Source organism: Chaetura pelagica, unplaced genomic scaffold (genome assembly GCF_000747805.2).
Source record: "Chaetura pelagica isolate M959 unplaced genomic scaffold, ChaPel_1.0 scaffold123, whole genome shotgun sequence".
NCBI classification, from domain to species: domain Eukaryota; kingdom Metazoa; phylum Chordata; class Aves; order Apodiformes; family Apodidae; genus Chaetura; species Chaetura pelagica.
The window spans coordinates 10,820,123-10,837,989 of record NW_009953295.1 but is presented as its reverse complement, the minus strand read 5'-3'; the positions used below and the strand labels follow the sequence as shown (position 1 = coordinate 10,837,989).

Here is a 17,867-nt window from a genome sequence, read left to right as displayed (position 1 = left end):
TGCTCGTGGCGGAACAGGGAGGCAGAGCGGCGGGGCTTGTGCTGTGGGGGGACGGACCCGTCAGCGCAAGTTCTGGGGAGCCCAGGAGCAGCCTCCTGCCCCAGAGCGCCGGGACAGCGAGGAGCGCTGCGGGCCTGGCCCTCCTCCCCCGCCACTCAGGAAGGTGGAGGTCGGGCTGCATCTGTCACACACTATTCCCTCTCTTAATTAACATGCAGTAATTAGATTCCAGCTCTAAAATGAAGCAAGATTGCTCGGGGTTTGAAGCAGTATCTCCTGCTTTTCTTTCTATACTGTACTGTTTAAGAGGCTGCATTAATTAGTTAGGCATTCCATCACTTTCCCTCAAGTGCATTTCTTTTTTAGGAGTAAGTTTAACATCAATACACTTGTGTGGAATCAAGATTTTTGAACAGTTGCCCTACGGGGAATAACATCTACCACAGCCATTAAGATTTTCCTCCTAGCTTGTAGCAGAACCCTGAATCAAAGACTTATTAGACAAAAAAACACCTTTACCACAATTAAAGTTACACTCAAAGGCAGCAAAATGCAGGTTTATGACATGGCTCCCTTACAAATGTATTTACTTCTTGCTCAGCTGAAAATAACTTGGAACATACCATCGGCATCTAAATCTGAACGATTAACACTGCATTAAAAAACAGTTCGGCTCAGGAATCACAAGCTACTGCTTTCACGATCTGTCAGGATTTCTTCCTAACAAAAATACTTATTTTGACAAGCCCACTCGATCTGTATCACCACTGAACACAGGTGCTCAGTAGCCCACGCATCTCCTCTTTGGGGCTTGCTAAGGGTCCCTTCTCCTTAAAGCACCAGATCCGCTGGGGAGAACAGCCCATCTTCTTCCCCCACGTAAGACTAACGACACATGCTCACATTACCCTCATGTACAACCACTTCTCACCGTGGTGGAGCTCAGCACGCTGTCTGAAGTGGCGTTCCTGGGGGTACCTGCTGCTCGGGGTGGTTCATGGCAGAAGCTTGGCTCCCTTGGCGCTTACGTCACAGAAATCCACACATGGGATCTCACTTGTTTCTAGCAAATGTCAGTCTTTTGGAGTTAAAACACGACCTCATAAACATGCACTTGGCACAGGCCTCTGAGGAGGTGTGGAAGGAAGCACTTCTCAGTGAAAGTGAAAGGGTAAGTCAGGAATCACATGGGAATCCACATGTAATTATCAGTATGTAACTACCTCTATGCACAAAAATCATAGAACACAAACAGGAGAGCTTGCAAGTAAATATTAAGATAAACTAACAAAAACCCCACCATATAGAAACAAGCTATGCTATCATTCTAACAGCTACACCTTGAAATAGCAACTTCAATTCAGGAAAAAAATATACCTCACCTTTGCAAATTTACAGTTGCTTTAGCTTGCTTTTAAAACAAAGACACCAAAGGTCAATTCAATAAGAAGTTGCTACTGTTTAGTCTGACCTTAGACAAGCTAGGAACTGGACATGAATGTTCCATTTCCATGTATTTGATATTAAAATGATTTATCAGCTGTATAAATCTTAACTATCTGCAGAATGCTTTCTTAATTTGCCTCATCCATTTACTGTAGCTCTGACTCTGAAGGCAATTTACTTCAATGTCAGTCTTTTAATATTCTTGGTACAGATAATGTACGAGAATGCTAGTGGTGTGTGGGACCAGATTAGTCAGCTGAAGGCAGCAGTGAGATATTCTTCAAATACACGTGCTGATCACCTTAGCTGCCCTTTGAAGCTTCTAGAGGAATACATGCTTTAAGTACATGACACCTCACATCCTAAAGATGCTTTCTTTAGGAATCATGTTTCAGACTACCTTTTTTTTTTTTTTCCCCAGTGACTATACAAAAGAAACTAGGATAAATAGCTCAGGCGAAGTATCAAATATGAAGGAAACAAGTTCCCAGTGAATGGGCCAAATATTTTTAACAAACCATTCAAAAATATTGAAGATTTTTATTTCTGAGTGCTCATGAACACACACATAACCTACATCTCTAAAGTTTACAAGTATGAAATCAGGAAACTTCATGTATGTGGCATTGGTCTAAATAAGAGAGAAACATACAATTGGGAAACTCCCTTAGAAGTTTTTGTTGGAAAGACTGTCATCCATAGCAATCGTGAATATTTTTCTGACTCCATTCTGTGCACTGAATCTCTGTTTCTCTCCTCAGAACTGTATTTGAACAAGCAATTTTTGAAAAAAAAAAAAAGTATCTTGGTTTCTTAATTTCACTGTAGAATCAAGCAGGCCAGTTGGTAAGAAGGAAACTTTAATCTTCTGCAATTACCAACAGTGGAAAGATAACATGGGGAAAAAATCCAGCATGCTGGAAAGACAGACAATGTTTGTAACAAATTACATACAAAAGTTCTTTTTCAACTTTCTCTCTTCCAGATTGGGTGTTCTACACTATTCCCCGAGTCAGTTACAAGGTATAAAATAACAAGCCAAAGGTTAACATTATAACCATTTAAATAAAACTTAATGTATTATTTGCATTCTCAAAATATTGCTGAAAATAAAGTAAAAAAACCAACAACTTAGCATTCTTGGAAATCTCAAGGAACTTTTTATTTAAAAAGCAGTCTTCTGTTGCTTCTTTTGAACCCAATTCTGCCCCAAATATTACACTCAGACCTAAGTGTATCCTTCTTATTACCATTATACAAGTATCACGCTGAATTTCTAAAGCACTGAAAATTATATAAAACAAATAAACCCTCACAAAAATATGTACAGGTAGCCAGAAAACTAATCAAGAAAAAATAATGTTTCCTATATTGAAGAGTAAACACCATTTTCACATACCAACAAAACATCCAATTTGTTGGCATGTCTCTTCCATATAAGACTCTTGAGTAGGACAAACTGACTTCCACAGAGGAATTACTACAACAACTTTGGTTCATAATGACCTAGAGAGAATTCATAGCCCATCTCTAACACCAATCTAGTGGATTTCTGTAAAGCTAATATGGCAGGGCACAGGGAAGACTATACACGTCAACTTTGTGATGAGAATAATTTACACTATGTCATGTTCCAAATATACAGAAAAGACCTGATTATATTAAACACATTTATCTTCTGCTATGAACTAGCTCATCCAGCCAGATTCCAACTCTTTAATACCTCCCAACTAAAGTACCTAGGTGTTCTCTATATTTGACAAATAAAAGGCTATGTGTGGAAAGCCTTAGGATTCTGCTGTTTGTACTGCAAGGTGTGTATTTCAGCATGTTTCAGATACAGAAGTTGATGTTGACTAAACTATGCTGGTTATCAGAAGATGACTAGCCATACTGGTGCAGCATCCTGCTGGATCAGTACAGACACTTATCAAAGAGCATAGTTATTTCCTGCAAATATTCCCAGAAACTAGTTTCTGAAAATTTTGTCCAGAAGCCAGAAGAAATGGAAACCATGGCATCAACTTAGTAACAGGCTATATTAGCAGGAGAGGAGCGCTGCTCTAGCACAAACACATGCTTCTGGTACCTCAACTAAAATCAGTATGGCAACATACTATGTGATGCAGGCATATTGATTCATTCAAAGCCAAATCTGTGGCCAGCTCCCATACTGCCACAGCCTTGCTGGCTAGATTTACAGTTAGTCTGGCAAGAATATTACATTAAAGTAGCTGCAGTACCTGTAGCACCCAAACTGTCTTTGTCAAGAAGATGCTTTGGCAGCTCAGCAGTATTGCAATGTTCTGGAGACACTTCATTCTTGAAGCAACTTTCAAGAACAATTGTCATTTCTAAGCAAATTTATCATGTAAAAGTAGCCCAACTTAAAGTTAGTATAGATGTAATAAGGTTACATGATGGCCAGATGTCAAGGTCACATAACAACCTGACCTACAGCAGGCACTCCCTCTATACTTCAAACAGTTTGACACATAGGTGATCTGTGTATGGAGAACATCCCACAATCTCTATACAATAATCATTGGATAAATTAGGAAAGCTGCAAATACTTCATTGATTTTTTTTTTTTTCCTACAAGAGGGGAACAGAGGGACAAGATAAAGGAATATGAAAAGAGAGGTAACATTCCTCAGTTTTTACATCCAATAGCAATCTTTCAGTCTTAAAAAAAACCCAAATACAAACAAAACAACAAATAAATAGACATGTGACTCATTCCTGAAGTAGAAATGTAAGTATCAGCACAAGACAAACACCTCTGGACAGTCAAGAGTTTAAACATGTATTAAAGCATAGCACGTTTTGAAAAGTGACATTGTATCAATGTGTACCATCTCCCAGTCATCCCACATCAATGTGACCAGTTTATGCATTAACAGCTATGTTTATTTACCTGCCGCTTCAGCAAACATGAGCCACAGGAGATAAAGGTGAGTGGGAGTTCCTTCCAGTTAATACATCAACAACCAAGGTCAGGTGATCTGCCCTCTCTGTATTCACCAACACTACAGGAGCGGAAAGGTGTAATGTCCTTAACCAGAAAGGACCGAAAAGCCTGAGAACACAGGAAATAGCTCCTGGAGATGCTATAATGAATTGAGACCACTGACCTGTGGCAGGAGCTAAAGCAATTCTGACTTGTTGTCCAAGTTACCTATGCTAGATGAGGCTGCCTGCAAGAACAGAAACTCCAACTGACTTCTCTGTCACCTCCCACTTTTTTCCTCTGCTGCTTGCTAAAATCTGTCTTAATCTAAGAGTATTTTCTCCACTTCAAATGGAGAAAATTGGAGCATACCTCAGCACTACACTGCCTGGCAAATATTTATGGCCAGATCCTTGTCCTTATTTACTTCTGTACCAGTCCAGCACTTTGAAAGGTGGAGCCAGAAACAAGAACAAGGGCAGAACTCAAATTTCAAGTGTAGACTGATGTGCTGGAGAGAATTAATTTTTCCACTAGTTCTGCAGGACTGGCAGTAGAAGGCAGTAATAAAACTGAAGCGGACAGATATTTTTTCTACTTGAAAAGATCAGGATTTAAACAGGAAATTGCACTTTTTTTTTAGAATCACTTTCAGAAATAAAACTGCCTTCCGATATTCATTCTGCCACTAAAAAGTCAAATGAAAATCTCAAATTACAAGTGAAAGCTGTGAAAATTCCATCTGCATTGCTTTCATATACCTATAAAAATGTTCTAAGGGACTTTAATAGCAGTTCAAGAGTAAAAATAAAATGATCCCCCAAAGTGCTGCTGAAATGTTAGGATCTGTAGGAGGGCATAATTGGACATTCAAGTGTGCAGTGCTGGTGGTGTTATTATTTTTGAGAAATAATGACTGAATCCTTTACATGGTCAAAAGTACCCATGTAACATTAATCATAAACAGCATGCACGGACAACCTGAAAAGAAACATCAGGCACCGCCTTTCTTTTGCAATTGCTCCAGTTTTCTTCTTAGGAGGCTGTAGTTTTCCTTGGTCCCGGGTGCCATCGGATCAAGCTTCAGAGAAACTTCATAGTGCTTCTTTGCCAAGTCAAGATTTCCCCAGCGATGATAAAGCACAGCTGGAACATCAATGAGGAATTTCATTAGCAATATCGCTGAATAATGTGCAATCCTGCCCATCGCTTGGAAAACAACATTAAAGCATTTGTTTCCAGTGAGGGTCTCTTGCTGGCTGGTGGCACAGTAACTGCTTGTTCTGTTGCCAGGAGCAAAGCCTGGGAGCAGAACTGGCATGGGAATGATGAAGGAATGAATTACATTGCAGCCATAAATGGCAGCTCTTATCTGGTGAGCTCATTGTGGGTTACAAGCACAGCATAAATGAACCAATTTGCAGACACTGAAGTGCAGCTACCTCTGGGCTGGACTAAGCAGCACTTTTGATCTGTCATATTGTGTGACAGCTTTTCTGGTTTAGTGCCCTGTTCTTCTGGCTGGCAGTTTTTCTAGGAAGTAAAATAGAAATCTGCCCAGCAGGAAGAAGGCTCCAATGCTTGCTTTTTCTTTTTAAACACAATGAATACGAAGCAAACAAACAATACAGCTGATAAGAGTTAGAAAAGCTCTTACCCAAATTACCATGATAACTGGCAGCATTTGGATTGGCTTTGATTGCCTTGAGGAATAAAGCTTCAGATTCCTGAATAATTTAGAAGAACAAGTCAATAGGACAGTCTATAAAATAGACAGTATATAAAATAAAGCAAAATCGACCCCCAATTGTAATTAAAAACCCTCCCAAACGATGCCATATCTGTATGATACCAGCGTATATGTATTCTAAGCCTATGTGGTCCTGTAGTTTTGTTGGCTTCAGCCTCCAGAAAACATCAATAATACAAGAAATAAGTGCCATGCTTTCACAGGCTGCGGTTATTTTAGCAGAGAGCTATTAAGCAATAGTGAAGTTTGCAAAGCAGTTTACTTCTGTTTGTTTTGCATAGTTACAGTATTTTTGGACATTACCTACCAAAGACTTCCCTACTTGTTCAATCAAGTTAGGGATAATATAATTCAGTATTCAAACAAACTACTTTTAGACACCTTTCCCTTAAAAATAGTTTTAGCATTTGAAATGGGGACATTCCAGTAAATGTCTTTCAAACAGATGTTTTGACATGGTTCTCAACAAAGATTGCTGAGTTCCTGCTACTTGAAAAATCAAGCCAAAAGAGATCTTGCTCACATTTCCTCACAAGTTATCTTTTCCAAATTCACACTTCTGGTGTGTACTCTTAGGCAGTTGATATTTGAGTACCTCTTAAAAAAGCTGAGCTCCCTCACCAAATATTGAGATAACAACTTACTGCAAAATTTATTCTCTAATTCAGACATTTCTGTTTTCCAAAACTAGCTGTTAATAGAGATACTTTTGTTTCCAAGCATACTTCCTGCAGAAGTTTAAAAAGACACACACATCCTCCCCAGTCCAAATGGAAAAAAGCAGCCAGGAGGGCCAACTGTGTCCTGAGGTGCATCAAGCAGAGCGTTGCCAGCCAGTCAAGGGAGGTGATTGTCCCGCTCTACTCTGCACTGGTGCGGCCTCACCTTGAGTACTGCGTGCAGTTTTGGGCACCACAAGATAAAAAGGACAAACTATTGGAAAGTGTCCAAAGGACAGGCACGAGGATGGTGAAGGGTCTGTATGGGATGTTTTATGAGGAGCCGCTGAGGTGACTTGGATTATTCAGCTTGGAGAAAAGGAGGCTGAGGGGTGACCTCATTGCAGTCTGTGGCTTCCTCAGGAGGGGAAGAGATGGGGCAGGGACTGATCTCTTCACCCCTGTGACCAATGACAGGACTCAGGGAAAAGGCAGGAAGCTGAATCAGGGGAGGTTTATCTTAGATACCAGGAAAAGGTTTTTCACCCAGAGGGTGGCTGAGCACTGGAACAAGCTCCTCAGGGCAGTGGTCACAGCACCAAGCCTGCCTGAATTCAAGAAGCATTTGGATGATGCTCTCAGGCACATGGTGTGATTCTTCGGGTGCCCTACACAGGGACAGGAGTTGGACTCGATAATCCTGATGGGTCCCTTCCAACTCAGCATATTATATGAAAATGCTTGCTTGCTTGATGCAAGTTTAGATATTTCAAGAGTTAATTTTACATCAGTTTCTATGCTGTGTTGTGTTTTAGGGGAAGTTGACCATTCAGTTTCAGTGGAAAACTGAAGATAAAATTACCTCAGTGGGGTAGGTTTCCAACTGAATGCACATACTTACTGTCTGAGGTATGTGAGAACAATAACCTGAGGAAAAGGCCTTTCCTTTGTGCTAAGCTTTTATTACTTATAACCACAAAACAGAATACAGGCTCTACTGAAAATGAAAACCTGTCAGCCAGATTTTTGGTTCCGCCATCTTTTCATGTGAAGCATGAAATAAGTCTCTGTAAGGGTCCCTCAGGGGACAAGAAATTTCTGATGTCAAGATTGAGTCACTCAACTTTGAGTGACTTAAGAGCTTCCCAGTATGTCTAAATGGAAACTCAAACAACATGCTCCTTTCAAAGCATTCCTTAGCACAGCTGAGGCTGCCGCTCTGAAGCCAAGAGAGACTGATGCAGAAAGTGCCTTTATCTTCGCAGGTCAAGGAAATTACAAATCCTAGAGTCCCTGACAAATCCTTTTGCAGGACATCCTGTTTCAGGAGAAGGAGTACTTGGACAGGAGTGAACAAGTGAAACAAATGATTGAGAATTTAGGAAGTACATGACTACATAGTGCAAGTTTTAGCATTGCTTTTCCCTGGCATAAGCAGCAGCTCCAGCATTCTTATACCTGGAGTATTAATGCTCCTGGATGCTTTTTCAATAACTTTACAAATAGTACCTAAGAGGAGGGACTGGTCAATACAGCGGAGGGAAGAGCTGCTCTTCAGAGAGACCTGGACAGGGCAGAGAAATGGACTAGCAGGAATCAGAGAATGGTTGAAGTTTGAATGCATCTTTGGAGGTCATCTGGTCCAACCTCCCTGCTTAAGCAGGGCCAGCTGCCCAGGATTATGCCCAGGCAGCATCACCAAGAGTGGGCACTCCACAATCTCTCCAAGCAATTTGTGCCAGGTCACAGCAGCAGCAAAAAAAGCATTTCCTGATGTTCAGATCCCATGTTTTGGTTTGGCCCATTGCTTCTTGTCCTGTCACTCAATACCACTGAAAAAAGCCTGGCTCCATCCTCTTTGCACATTCAGGTATTTATATACATTGAGATCCTCCTGCTGAGATTCTCTTCTCCAGGCTAAATAGTCCCAGCTCTCTCACCCTTTTCCCACAGGAGATATGCTCCAGTCCCTTCATCATCTTCACAGCCCTTCACTGGACTTTTTCCAGTAGGTCTATGGCTTTCTGGAAACTGGACACAGGATTCTAGGTGTGGTATCACCAGTAGAGATGAAGGATCACATCCTTCAACCTGCTGGCAACACTCCTAACACAACCCAGGATATCATTAGCTTTCTTTGCCACAATGTCACACCGCTAACTCATGTTCAATCAATCTGGTGTCTACCAGGACTCTCAGGTTCTTTCCCAACGAACTGCTTTCCAGCTGGTAGCCCCAGCACACACTGTGCTTGAAACAGCTCCTCTTCATGTGCAAGGCTTTGCACTTGCCCTTGTTGAACTGGATGAGTTTCCTACTAGCCCATTTCTCCAGCTTCTGAAAGTCCCTCTGGATGGCAGCATGACAACCCAGCCTAGCAGCCACTCCTCCCAGTTTTGTATCATCCACAAACTTGCTGAGGGTGCCCCCTCATCCAGATCAATAATGAGGATGTTGAGCAGAATTGGACTGGATGAATCTTGTAAGTTCAACAAGAGTAAATGCAAAGTTCTGTAGCTGGGATGCAAAAGTACAGGCAGGGGGCCAGTCTAGGAAACACCTCTGCTGAATTGGATCTAGTGGGCCTGGTAGACAGCAAATTGAATACAAGTGATCAGCATACCCTCACAGCAAAGATGACCAGCAACATCCTGGGCTGTATGAATTACAGCCAGCAGGTCTGGTGAAGCAATCTTTCCCCTCTATTAAGCACTTTTGAGATCACATCTCAAGTATGTGTTCAGGTTGGGGTTCTCCATTACAAGCCAGACATGGACACACTTTAGTGAGTCCAGCAGAGAGGCACCAAGACAGTTGGGTGCTGGAGCACAAGACATACAAGCAGCAGCTGACAGATCTGAATCTCTTCAGCCTTCATCAGATAAGATGATGAAGGGGCAGCCTTATTGCTATCTACAAGTACCTGACCAGATGGTACAGAGAAGATGGAGACAGACACTTCTCACAAGTCTGTGAGACAGGATGAGACACAATGGATGCAAGCTGACATAAGGGAAATTCCAATTGGATAGAAGGAAACAACTTTATCTTTTTTTAAACATAAGGTAGGTCAAACACTGCAATACGCTGTCCTGATAGGGTTTAGAATCTCCATCCATGGAGGCGTTCGAGATTCAACTGGAGATTGCCCTGGTTTGGGTCAGGAGTTGGATTAAATGACTTCTGGACATCCCTTCTAGTCAAAATTATTCTATGATTCTAACTCAGTTACCTGCCAAACATTCTGAAACGCAAACATTTGGCAAGTCTAGTGGTGTTGCAAGATACCTCCTCTTTTTGCAAAACCATCCAACTCTAAAAAGTGGATTGGCACTTGAAAGCACTCAATAGGCAGAAGTCCCCAAAAGGTGTATTTCTTCCACTGCAAATTTTAGTATTTTGGCCTAAAAAGTAAATTCCTGCTTTCTTCACTGGACAGGTTAACAGGAATCAAAGTGAAAGATGTCCAGTCCAATTAATTCAGTTTAAGCCTAAAAGTTGCCACCTACACAAAGCAGAAGCACCTAATGTATGGATTCATCCTTTTATTTTTGAAGCAAGATGGGCAACACTGACAATGATTTCCCAGAAAATGTAGTGAAATAGATTCTCAAGAGTTGGCTGCCATTACCATAGATCTTCAACTACACGCTGAAAACATTTTAATCAGCACTGCTTTGCTCAGCAGCTAGTAGAAGCATACTGGCTGATTAAAGGCTATTTAAGGTCCATCATATTCATATTAGTGTAGATATATAGAGTAAATATGCATTCCAGTACATCCAGTGATACTTCAAATTGCTCTATCTTGCCAAACATTTAAGTGTTGCCAAGAAACTTGCCCACTGCATATAGCAGAGGCTTTGGGTAAGCACACTGCATTCCATCTTCAGGCCAAGGCAAGAGCACAAAAAGCCTAGCTTTACTCCAAATACAAAAAATGCTGAATGGTTTTGATTTCTTGTAGGTTTTGCAAAAAAGCACAGACGTATACATAAAAAAACAGCACACATATTTTGAAAGATCTAAAGATAGCTAGATCCTTCATCCATTGCAACAAAAACAAGCATTCAAAGGACAACTCTAACTTGGTATATGTAGAGTCCCGAAATGAGTAATTGTCTCACAGAATCACAGAATCCTAGGGGTTCGAAGGGACCTCAAAAGATTATCTAGTCCAACCCCTCTGCCAGAGCACATCACACAGGAAAGCGTCCAGGCGGGTTTTGAATGTCTCCAGTGAAGGAGACTCCACAACCTCTCTGGGCAGCCTGTTCCAGTGCTCTGTCACTATCACAGTAAAGAAGTTTTTTCTGATATTCATATGGAACCTCCTATGTTCCAGGTTGCATCCATTATCTCTTGTCCTATCACTGGTCATCACTGAAAAAAGCTTAACTCCATCTTCCTGACACTCACCCTTTACATATTTGTAAACATTGATGAGGTCACCCCTCAGTCTCCTTTTCTCCAAGCTGAAGAGACCCAGCTCCCTCAGCCTTTCCTCATAAGGGAGATGTTCCACTCCCTTCATCATCTTTGTGGCTCTTCCAAGAAGTTCCCTGTCCTTCTTGAACTGAGGGGCCCAGAACTGGACACAATATTCCAGATGCAGCCTCACAAAAGCAGAATAGAGGGGGAGGAGAACCTCTCTTGATCGACTAACTACACCCTTTCTAATGCACCCCAGGATGCCACTGGCCTTCTTAGCCACAAGCGTACATTGCTGGCTCATGGTCATCTTCCTGTCCACCAGGACCCCCAGGTCCCTTTCACCTACACTGCTCTCCAGCAGGTCATCCCCCTGCATTTCTGTTTCAGAATGGCTGCCCTGACAAACTGGACATTGTGCTCAGGTGGGACCCTCATTTGATAAGCCGCCCCGATGCTGTTCTCACAAGGAGAGCCCCTCATTCAGAAAACACCTGACAAAGTAAGGACACTTGATAAGGAGCAGTGGCCAGCAAGAGGAGCTTTGTGGAGGCACAGTGCCATCTTGCAAAAGACCACTTTCCTGTTTAAGGACACAGCACATATGTGAAAATAAAGTCATTGCTTGGTCAATCTGACTGCGGGGGCCAAGTGATCAGCTGGACCCCATGCCCTACCAACTCATTTTCCTAACATTCCCCAATCCAACAGTGAGTCTGTATAAAGTAGGCCAAGTGTCACCAGGAGAGGTGTGGCCAGGTGCCAGTTTTAAGTAATGTTTTGTGTAAGCCTCCTGGGTGATGGTCGTACTCTTAGAATACCATGCAGAGAATTCCAGAGGTTAATCTTGCCAAATGAGTTGCTAAAAGAGAGTAATTAAGAGAGGAGGATTGGATCCAGTCACACCTAGTCCTGAGAAGGACTTTAGAAAGCAAGGGGGTCCAGTCCGAATCTCCCTGGGTCGACTCCCATTTCTGGGGAACTCTAGCCATGCCCACTTTGTGGGAGGTGCAGTACCCACCTTGTGGGACGTGATATTTAATTCAGGCCCCACCTCTGGTGCCCACGGTGTGGGACGTAACAATATAACAGTTGTTAATCAAAAAATAAAACAAAACCACGAAGACAGCTCATCCTTGATGTGCTTTTTTTTCTGGAACAATAAATCATTCATGAGTAGACACAAACAGAAGCCATAAAGGGTTGAGGGTTTTTTGATCACTTAGGAAAAGAACTTCTGCTGAAAATCAAAGTGCATTTGAAACTGAAGAATATTGTGTGTTTATTGGAAGGAAATCTCTCATAACATAGTAAAACCTTTTTGACTCAGTGTCTTTTAAGACAAGATAACATAAAAAACCCAAAACAAATCTTACTTTATGGCAACAGAACCAATAAAATAGCAAATTTTGTACAGACACATAACAAGTAATTTAATAAATGAAATGCCTGAGGTTATACAACACACCAGACACAGCCAGGCAATTCCTCTGAACATTATTTCCATCACCTTGAGAGTCTCCGTCCCTGCCTCTTCCCTTTCCATCCTGAACACTCAATAAAAATCCTTAAAGATCCACCCACTTCTCTTTGCTTTTACATGATGAGGTGGTAGACAAAAAAAAAATAAATCTGATTTTCCCATGCTTTTTAGTCATTTAGCATTCCTCCACTTAAAGAAACTGCATCTCCTCTTTACAAGTGATGCAAAATACAGCTGATGAAATCATAACCTGTTCTAAGTGAGTCCACTTTCCATTTCCCTTAATTTGCTCTCCCTGTTATAAACTTTCAATTTCAAGTTACTAATTACGTTTTTTTGTTCTATGCAAACATACTACTCCATATTGAACTATTAACTATTGAACTCACTGTCTCCCTGCTTTCTTCCCTGCTCCTTTTGCTATATTCAGGATGCTGACTTGAAAGCTTCATTTCCCCCTGCTATAATTTCTGCTTTGTCTCCAGCACATTCCCCTGCAGCACAACAACCTTTCAGAGCTAGCAATCAAAATCACTACCTCCTCTTATTTTTCAAATCCACTAAAACATATCTGTTTCTCCTACACCTGGAAAAGTCTCTCTCAGGTGGCAAGAGTGTACAGAAAAAACTCCAGCCAGTCTAAAGAAACAGCAATGGGGGCTGTCTAACCACATCGTTAACACACAAAAAAGCAAGTGCTGGGTTATCACAGGCCCTGGCTTCACATGTGAACCAGTCATGCTTCCACAGCTGAACAGGACTGTAGAAGTTTAAGTGGACACAGTAAATGATGGAAAAACATGTATATTTGGAGAAGTTTATCATCACAAAATCTTATTACTTGGCATATACTGAGGATGTTACTTCATGCTGCTAACATTATCACTATCAAAAAGCCATCAACCCCTCCTTCCCCCCAAAAGCCATAGTTCAGTAAATGACGGTTTTCTGAGGAATAACAAAAAACTTTCTAAATTTGTCCCTATCACATACATAAATCAGTGACTATGAAGTCAATTAAAACAATCAAATATATTAACCTTGCAAGATTTATTCTCTGTCAACTCTTACAATTCCCTTTGGAAAATAACTCTCTCTCTCATCAGTTCCGTTACACTTATTACTTGAAATACAAGTTAACTAATGCTGAAGTACCACTTGCAGGCTGTTCCACTGCATCCAAGAGAAAGTTCAATATGTTGCTCAATGTATGGACTTTTTCCTCATAATATTTTGGGACTACTGAGATTTCCCATCCTCAATCCAGGATTAGCAAATCTATCACGTCTCTATTCTAGATATGAGGCAAAGAGGCTAGAATTCATATGGGGTAATGTTAAACCTTGCTTCCTTTACGTAGAAAAAGCAGGACTAGCATATCGCATTTCATTTTAGCTCCTGAACCAAGGCCTCTAAATCAGAGCAGGCTTTCTCTGTGGGCAGTGTGTTAAGCGACACAAGACTCTTAACTGCCCTCTAGTGTGCTTAAGAGCCCATTTCTCTCCACTGACCACTGACATAGTTCAGGGCAGTAACACTTCTAAAGTAAGCATCTAATGTAAGGTGGGATGAAATTAGGCTAGAATCACACAGCTATACTGTGACAGACATGAGCACTGAAACCTGGTTATCTAAGTCATAGTCCACAATGGTCTCCTCTAACACTTTCTACAGTAACTTACACAGAGTTTAAACAGGAAAAAGCCTGAACCAAAACACAAACAATACTTGGAAAGCTCATGACCTACCTTATATTTTTGTGATTTCCCCAGTACATTCGCCAATGAAAACATAAGGGAATGATCATTAGGTATCAATTCCAGGGCCTCTCTTCCAACTGCTTCTGCTTGAGCTAGATTGCCTGGGAGCCAATGTAGTGGAAAAAGAGAAGGCATCTCTTAACACAGCCTCATTAGTCACTTTTCATGCTGCAAGCACACACATTGTATGAACAGCTGATTACATGCGTTTTAAAAGAAAACCAGGTTATCACACACACATGAATGGAAAATCCTGCAAAATAAGACAATAGAAAACCTCCATTTTGTTTCCAGCAAACCACACCATCAGAAGAACAACAAAGCACAGATTCAAAAGGTCTGAACTCTGCTGGTCTGTAATTCAAACACGCTTGCATAATAGTGGCATTTCAAATAAGGATCGGAAGTTCAATTATAGGCTGCATTTGAAGCAATGCTTTAAAACCACTGAGTGAGAAGGTATTCTGATGATTATGGAGAGTGTCTGGGTGTCAAAGAAGAGGCAGAACTCCTTTTAGGTGAATACAGAAAAGCTTTAAGTTTTGCAAGACACTGAATTATTCATTAAAACTTTCAAATGGGTTTATACCTGTGTTATCAAGCAATATAATCATATTGTTCCAAGCCAAACTATGCTCTGGTTTCAGAACTGTAGCATTTCTCCATGCATTCAATGCATCTATATGGCGATTCAAATCTGCATACTAAAAAGAAAGAAAAACTCAGTAATTTCACCCTGATTTACTTTACTTCCCTAACACTGAAGAGTTGTTAATGCTTCATTCCATTCTAGTAGAATTTGTTTTTATAGAGAAAAATAAGAAATGTAAAAACAATTCTAGGATAGTATGGAAGACAGAGTACCATATAGTAATTTTATCCAGCCTTTCTCTGGGACCCAGGAGGAAAACTGGCATACAGTTTAGAAACCTACATAACAAGGTAAGTAAATATTTAATATAAACATTTCTAAGAAACTAAACAGGATTTTTTTGGCATAGTTCTACAACCTAACAACATACTGACTGCAAAACAGTCTAACATTGGGAAATGACTAATATCTTTTGAAAAAAAGACCAAAATTTCTATTTTTCTTTATATGAAAAAGTCAGACTACGAAGGTTGTATGGAAGGAAGTATACAAGGGAAAGCAATAGGAAAAATACCAAAAATTTGAAATCATCACAAACCACAAAATCAAACAAACTGGAATAACTATCAGCATTTAACAGTACAGCAGAATTTTATATGTTTATGTATATGTATATAAACATACACACAGACATTACTGTCATAGCTATTATTTATTCAAAATCACTTACCAACCGCCCTAAATTGTAGTAACAATCTGGATATTTTTTCCGGTGTTTAATTGCTGTCCAGTAGCTTTGTTCTGCCTCTTCAAACCTTCTTAAACTATTCTGTACTATTCCTAGATTCATCCATGCAGCAGCAAAATCTGGTCTGGGCAAATTGGGAAAAAAAAAGTTGAGAGGACTACTGAGCATTTGGAACACAAGATTCTATTTTATCATTTCTGCTCAGTTGGTGCAAAACACTGCTTAGTATGGTTCTAAACATACTGTATTTGTACAGCTAGGGACAGCAACTCCTCTGCTTCTTGGAGCTCATTTCTTTCTTTCAGAATATTTCCGAGATTGTTCATGGCATGTACATATTTAGGATTCAACCTGAAATAAAAAATTAAAGAGATGATTATTATGTATGGCATGTGTATTACTATATGCAAATTGCTAGCTCTGCATGCTGCAGACCATGAAAATTAATAACTAAGCATTTTCTTCATGTTAAATACAAAAGCAATTTTAGGATAGTTCATTTAAGCAGTAAAGTTTCTAATACCTTACAGCTTCTCTGTAGTATTTGATTGCAGCACTTTGATTTCCTTTGTCAGCCAGGTTTTTGCCAACATTGTAGTGCACCTGAAAACACAAATGAACATTCTACCAGATGCTATATAGTCCACTACTTTGTGGAGCCAAGTTGCTAAAAATTCTTACTCCGATTAGAGACCGTCAGCACTTGTGTCATTCACTGCTGGCTTTTGTCTTAGGTGGATACTTCAGATTGGACAATAATATAAAATGAAGACAGCAAAACAAAATCTGAGGAAGAAACTGATGAATCAGCTTACCTGTTCCAGCTACTTAAGCAAGATTGTTCACCTCCTAATTTTATAAAGCAGGTCCCCACACTTTCAAAAAACTCCCTCTATTGAGACCTGCTGGTCTTAATTTCATTTGTCAAGTAAGAGAAAGTCTGACTCAATCAAATCCACCACAGCAGAAGAAACACTACAGCAACATAAGTGTTGACTGAACTTTGCTTTTGCTATATTATAAACTAGAAGAAACAACATTAACAGAAAAACTAAGCTCCAAACAAACAAAAAAATAACACGCACACACATGGACAGTTATTGTCTTGGGATAAAAATGCATCAAATGGCATTTCTGAAGTACAAAATAATGTGTATGGCAACATGTTGGAGACTTTTTGTCTGTTAGAAAGGGGAGAATGAAGGAAGGTTCTAGAGCTTTCAGATATAGCTACAGGGAAGACGACACATTATCTGAACTTACAGCAAGGATCAGATCAGAATAAATACATTTCAGGAAAAATCTGAGTTTCAAGACAACTCAAATCTTACTTCAAGACAAATCTCAGAAGACTACATTACCTGTTGGAAAGACAGACTCAAGTTTAGAAAAAAACAAAGTACTGGGAGCCCTGACTCCTGAAGATATAACTTCTCAGCAACTAGATCATTATTTAAATTACCTTGCTATTTGAAATCAAATTGTATATACTTAATCTAAAGCAAACACACATTGCAATTTCTTTCATATTTTGAAAATCTAATTTAAATCTTTTAAAAAACACTATGCAGGAATTACTTCAGATTGAACTACAAAAAGATAGGTTTGTAATACATTTAGATAACTCTAATTCCCCTTCTACATTCAGAAAAGGATTTTATCTTATGTGTCCATCAAAGGAAAAATCCTAATTGTATTTGAAACAATAGCTGAGATCTATCAGTCCAGCACAAACAATTATGTTTGAACCTAATTTTTATGGTATTTAATTGTTCAATTCCATCTCTATATGACTGTGACTATGCAGTGATACACCATCAACAAATAAAGGTAAGAACATTTTCCATGCTTTCTAGAATCAATGAAAAAACTAGTCTAGCTCTTTTTACCGCGTAAGATAGCAAACAAATTCAGTATCTGATAGAAGCAATTCTAGCACAGCTTCCAAGAAAAAGATTCAGTCACTTCCATTGTATGTTCATAAAAATATGACAAGGAATACGCCAAAGAAGCATCAGAATGGCACATTTATATGAAGAACTAAATAA

General features: G+C 40.0%; 1 protein-coding gene across 1 annotated transcript in view; it reads right to left on the bottom strand.

The window, feature by feature from the left end:
* Window positions 1-5,390: 5,390 nt before the first annotated feature.
* TMTC4 (transmembrane and tetratricopeptide repeat containing 4) overlaps window positions 5,391-17,867 on the bottom strand; it is a 48,533-nt gene continuing 36,056 nt past the window's right edge. Inside the window, exons 11-17 of the mRNA XM_009997939.1 lie at window positions 16,343-16,422; window positions 16,063-16,170; window positions 15,802-15,943; window positions 15,069-15,183; window positions 14,468-14,580; window positions 6,054-6,123; window positions 5,391-5,542 (exon numbers count right to left, since the gene is read on the bottom strand). Of these exons, the coding sequence (XP_009996241.1) occupies window positions 5,391-5,542; window positions 6,054-6,123; window positions 14,468-14,580; window positions 15,069-15,183; window positions 15,802-15,943; window positions 16,063-16,170; window positions 16,343-16,422 (780 nt within the window). The remainder of the gene's footprint in view (window positions 5,543-6,053; window positions 6,124-14,467; window positions 14,581-15,068; window positions 15,184-15,801; window positions 15,944-16,062; window positions 16,171-16,342; window positions 16,423-17,867) is intronic.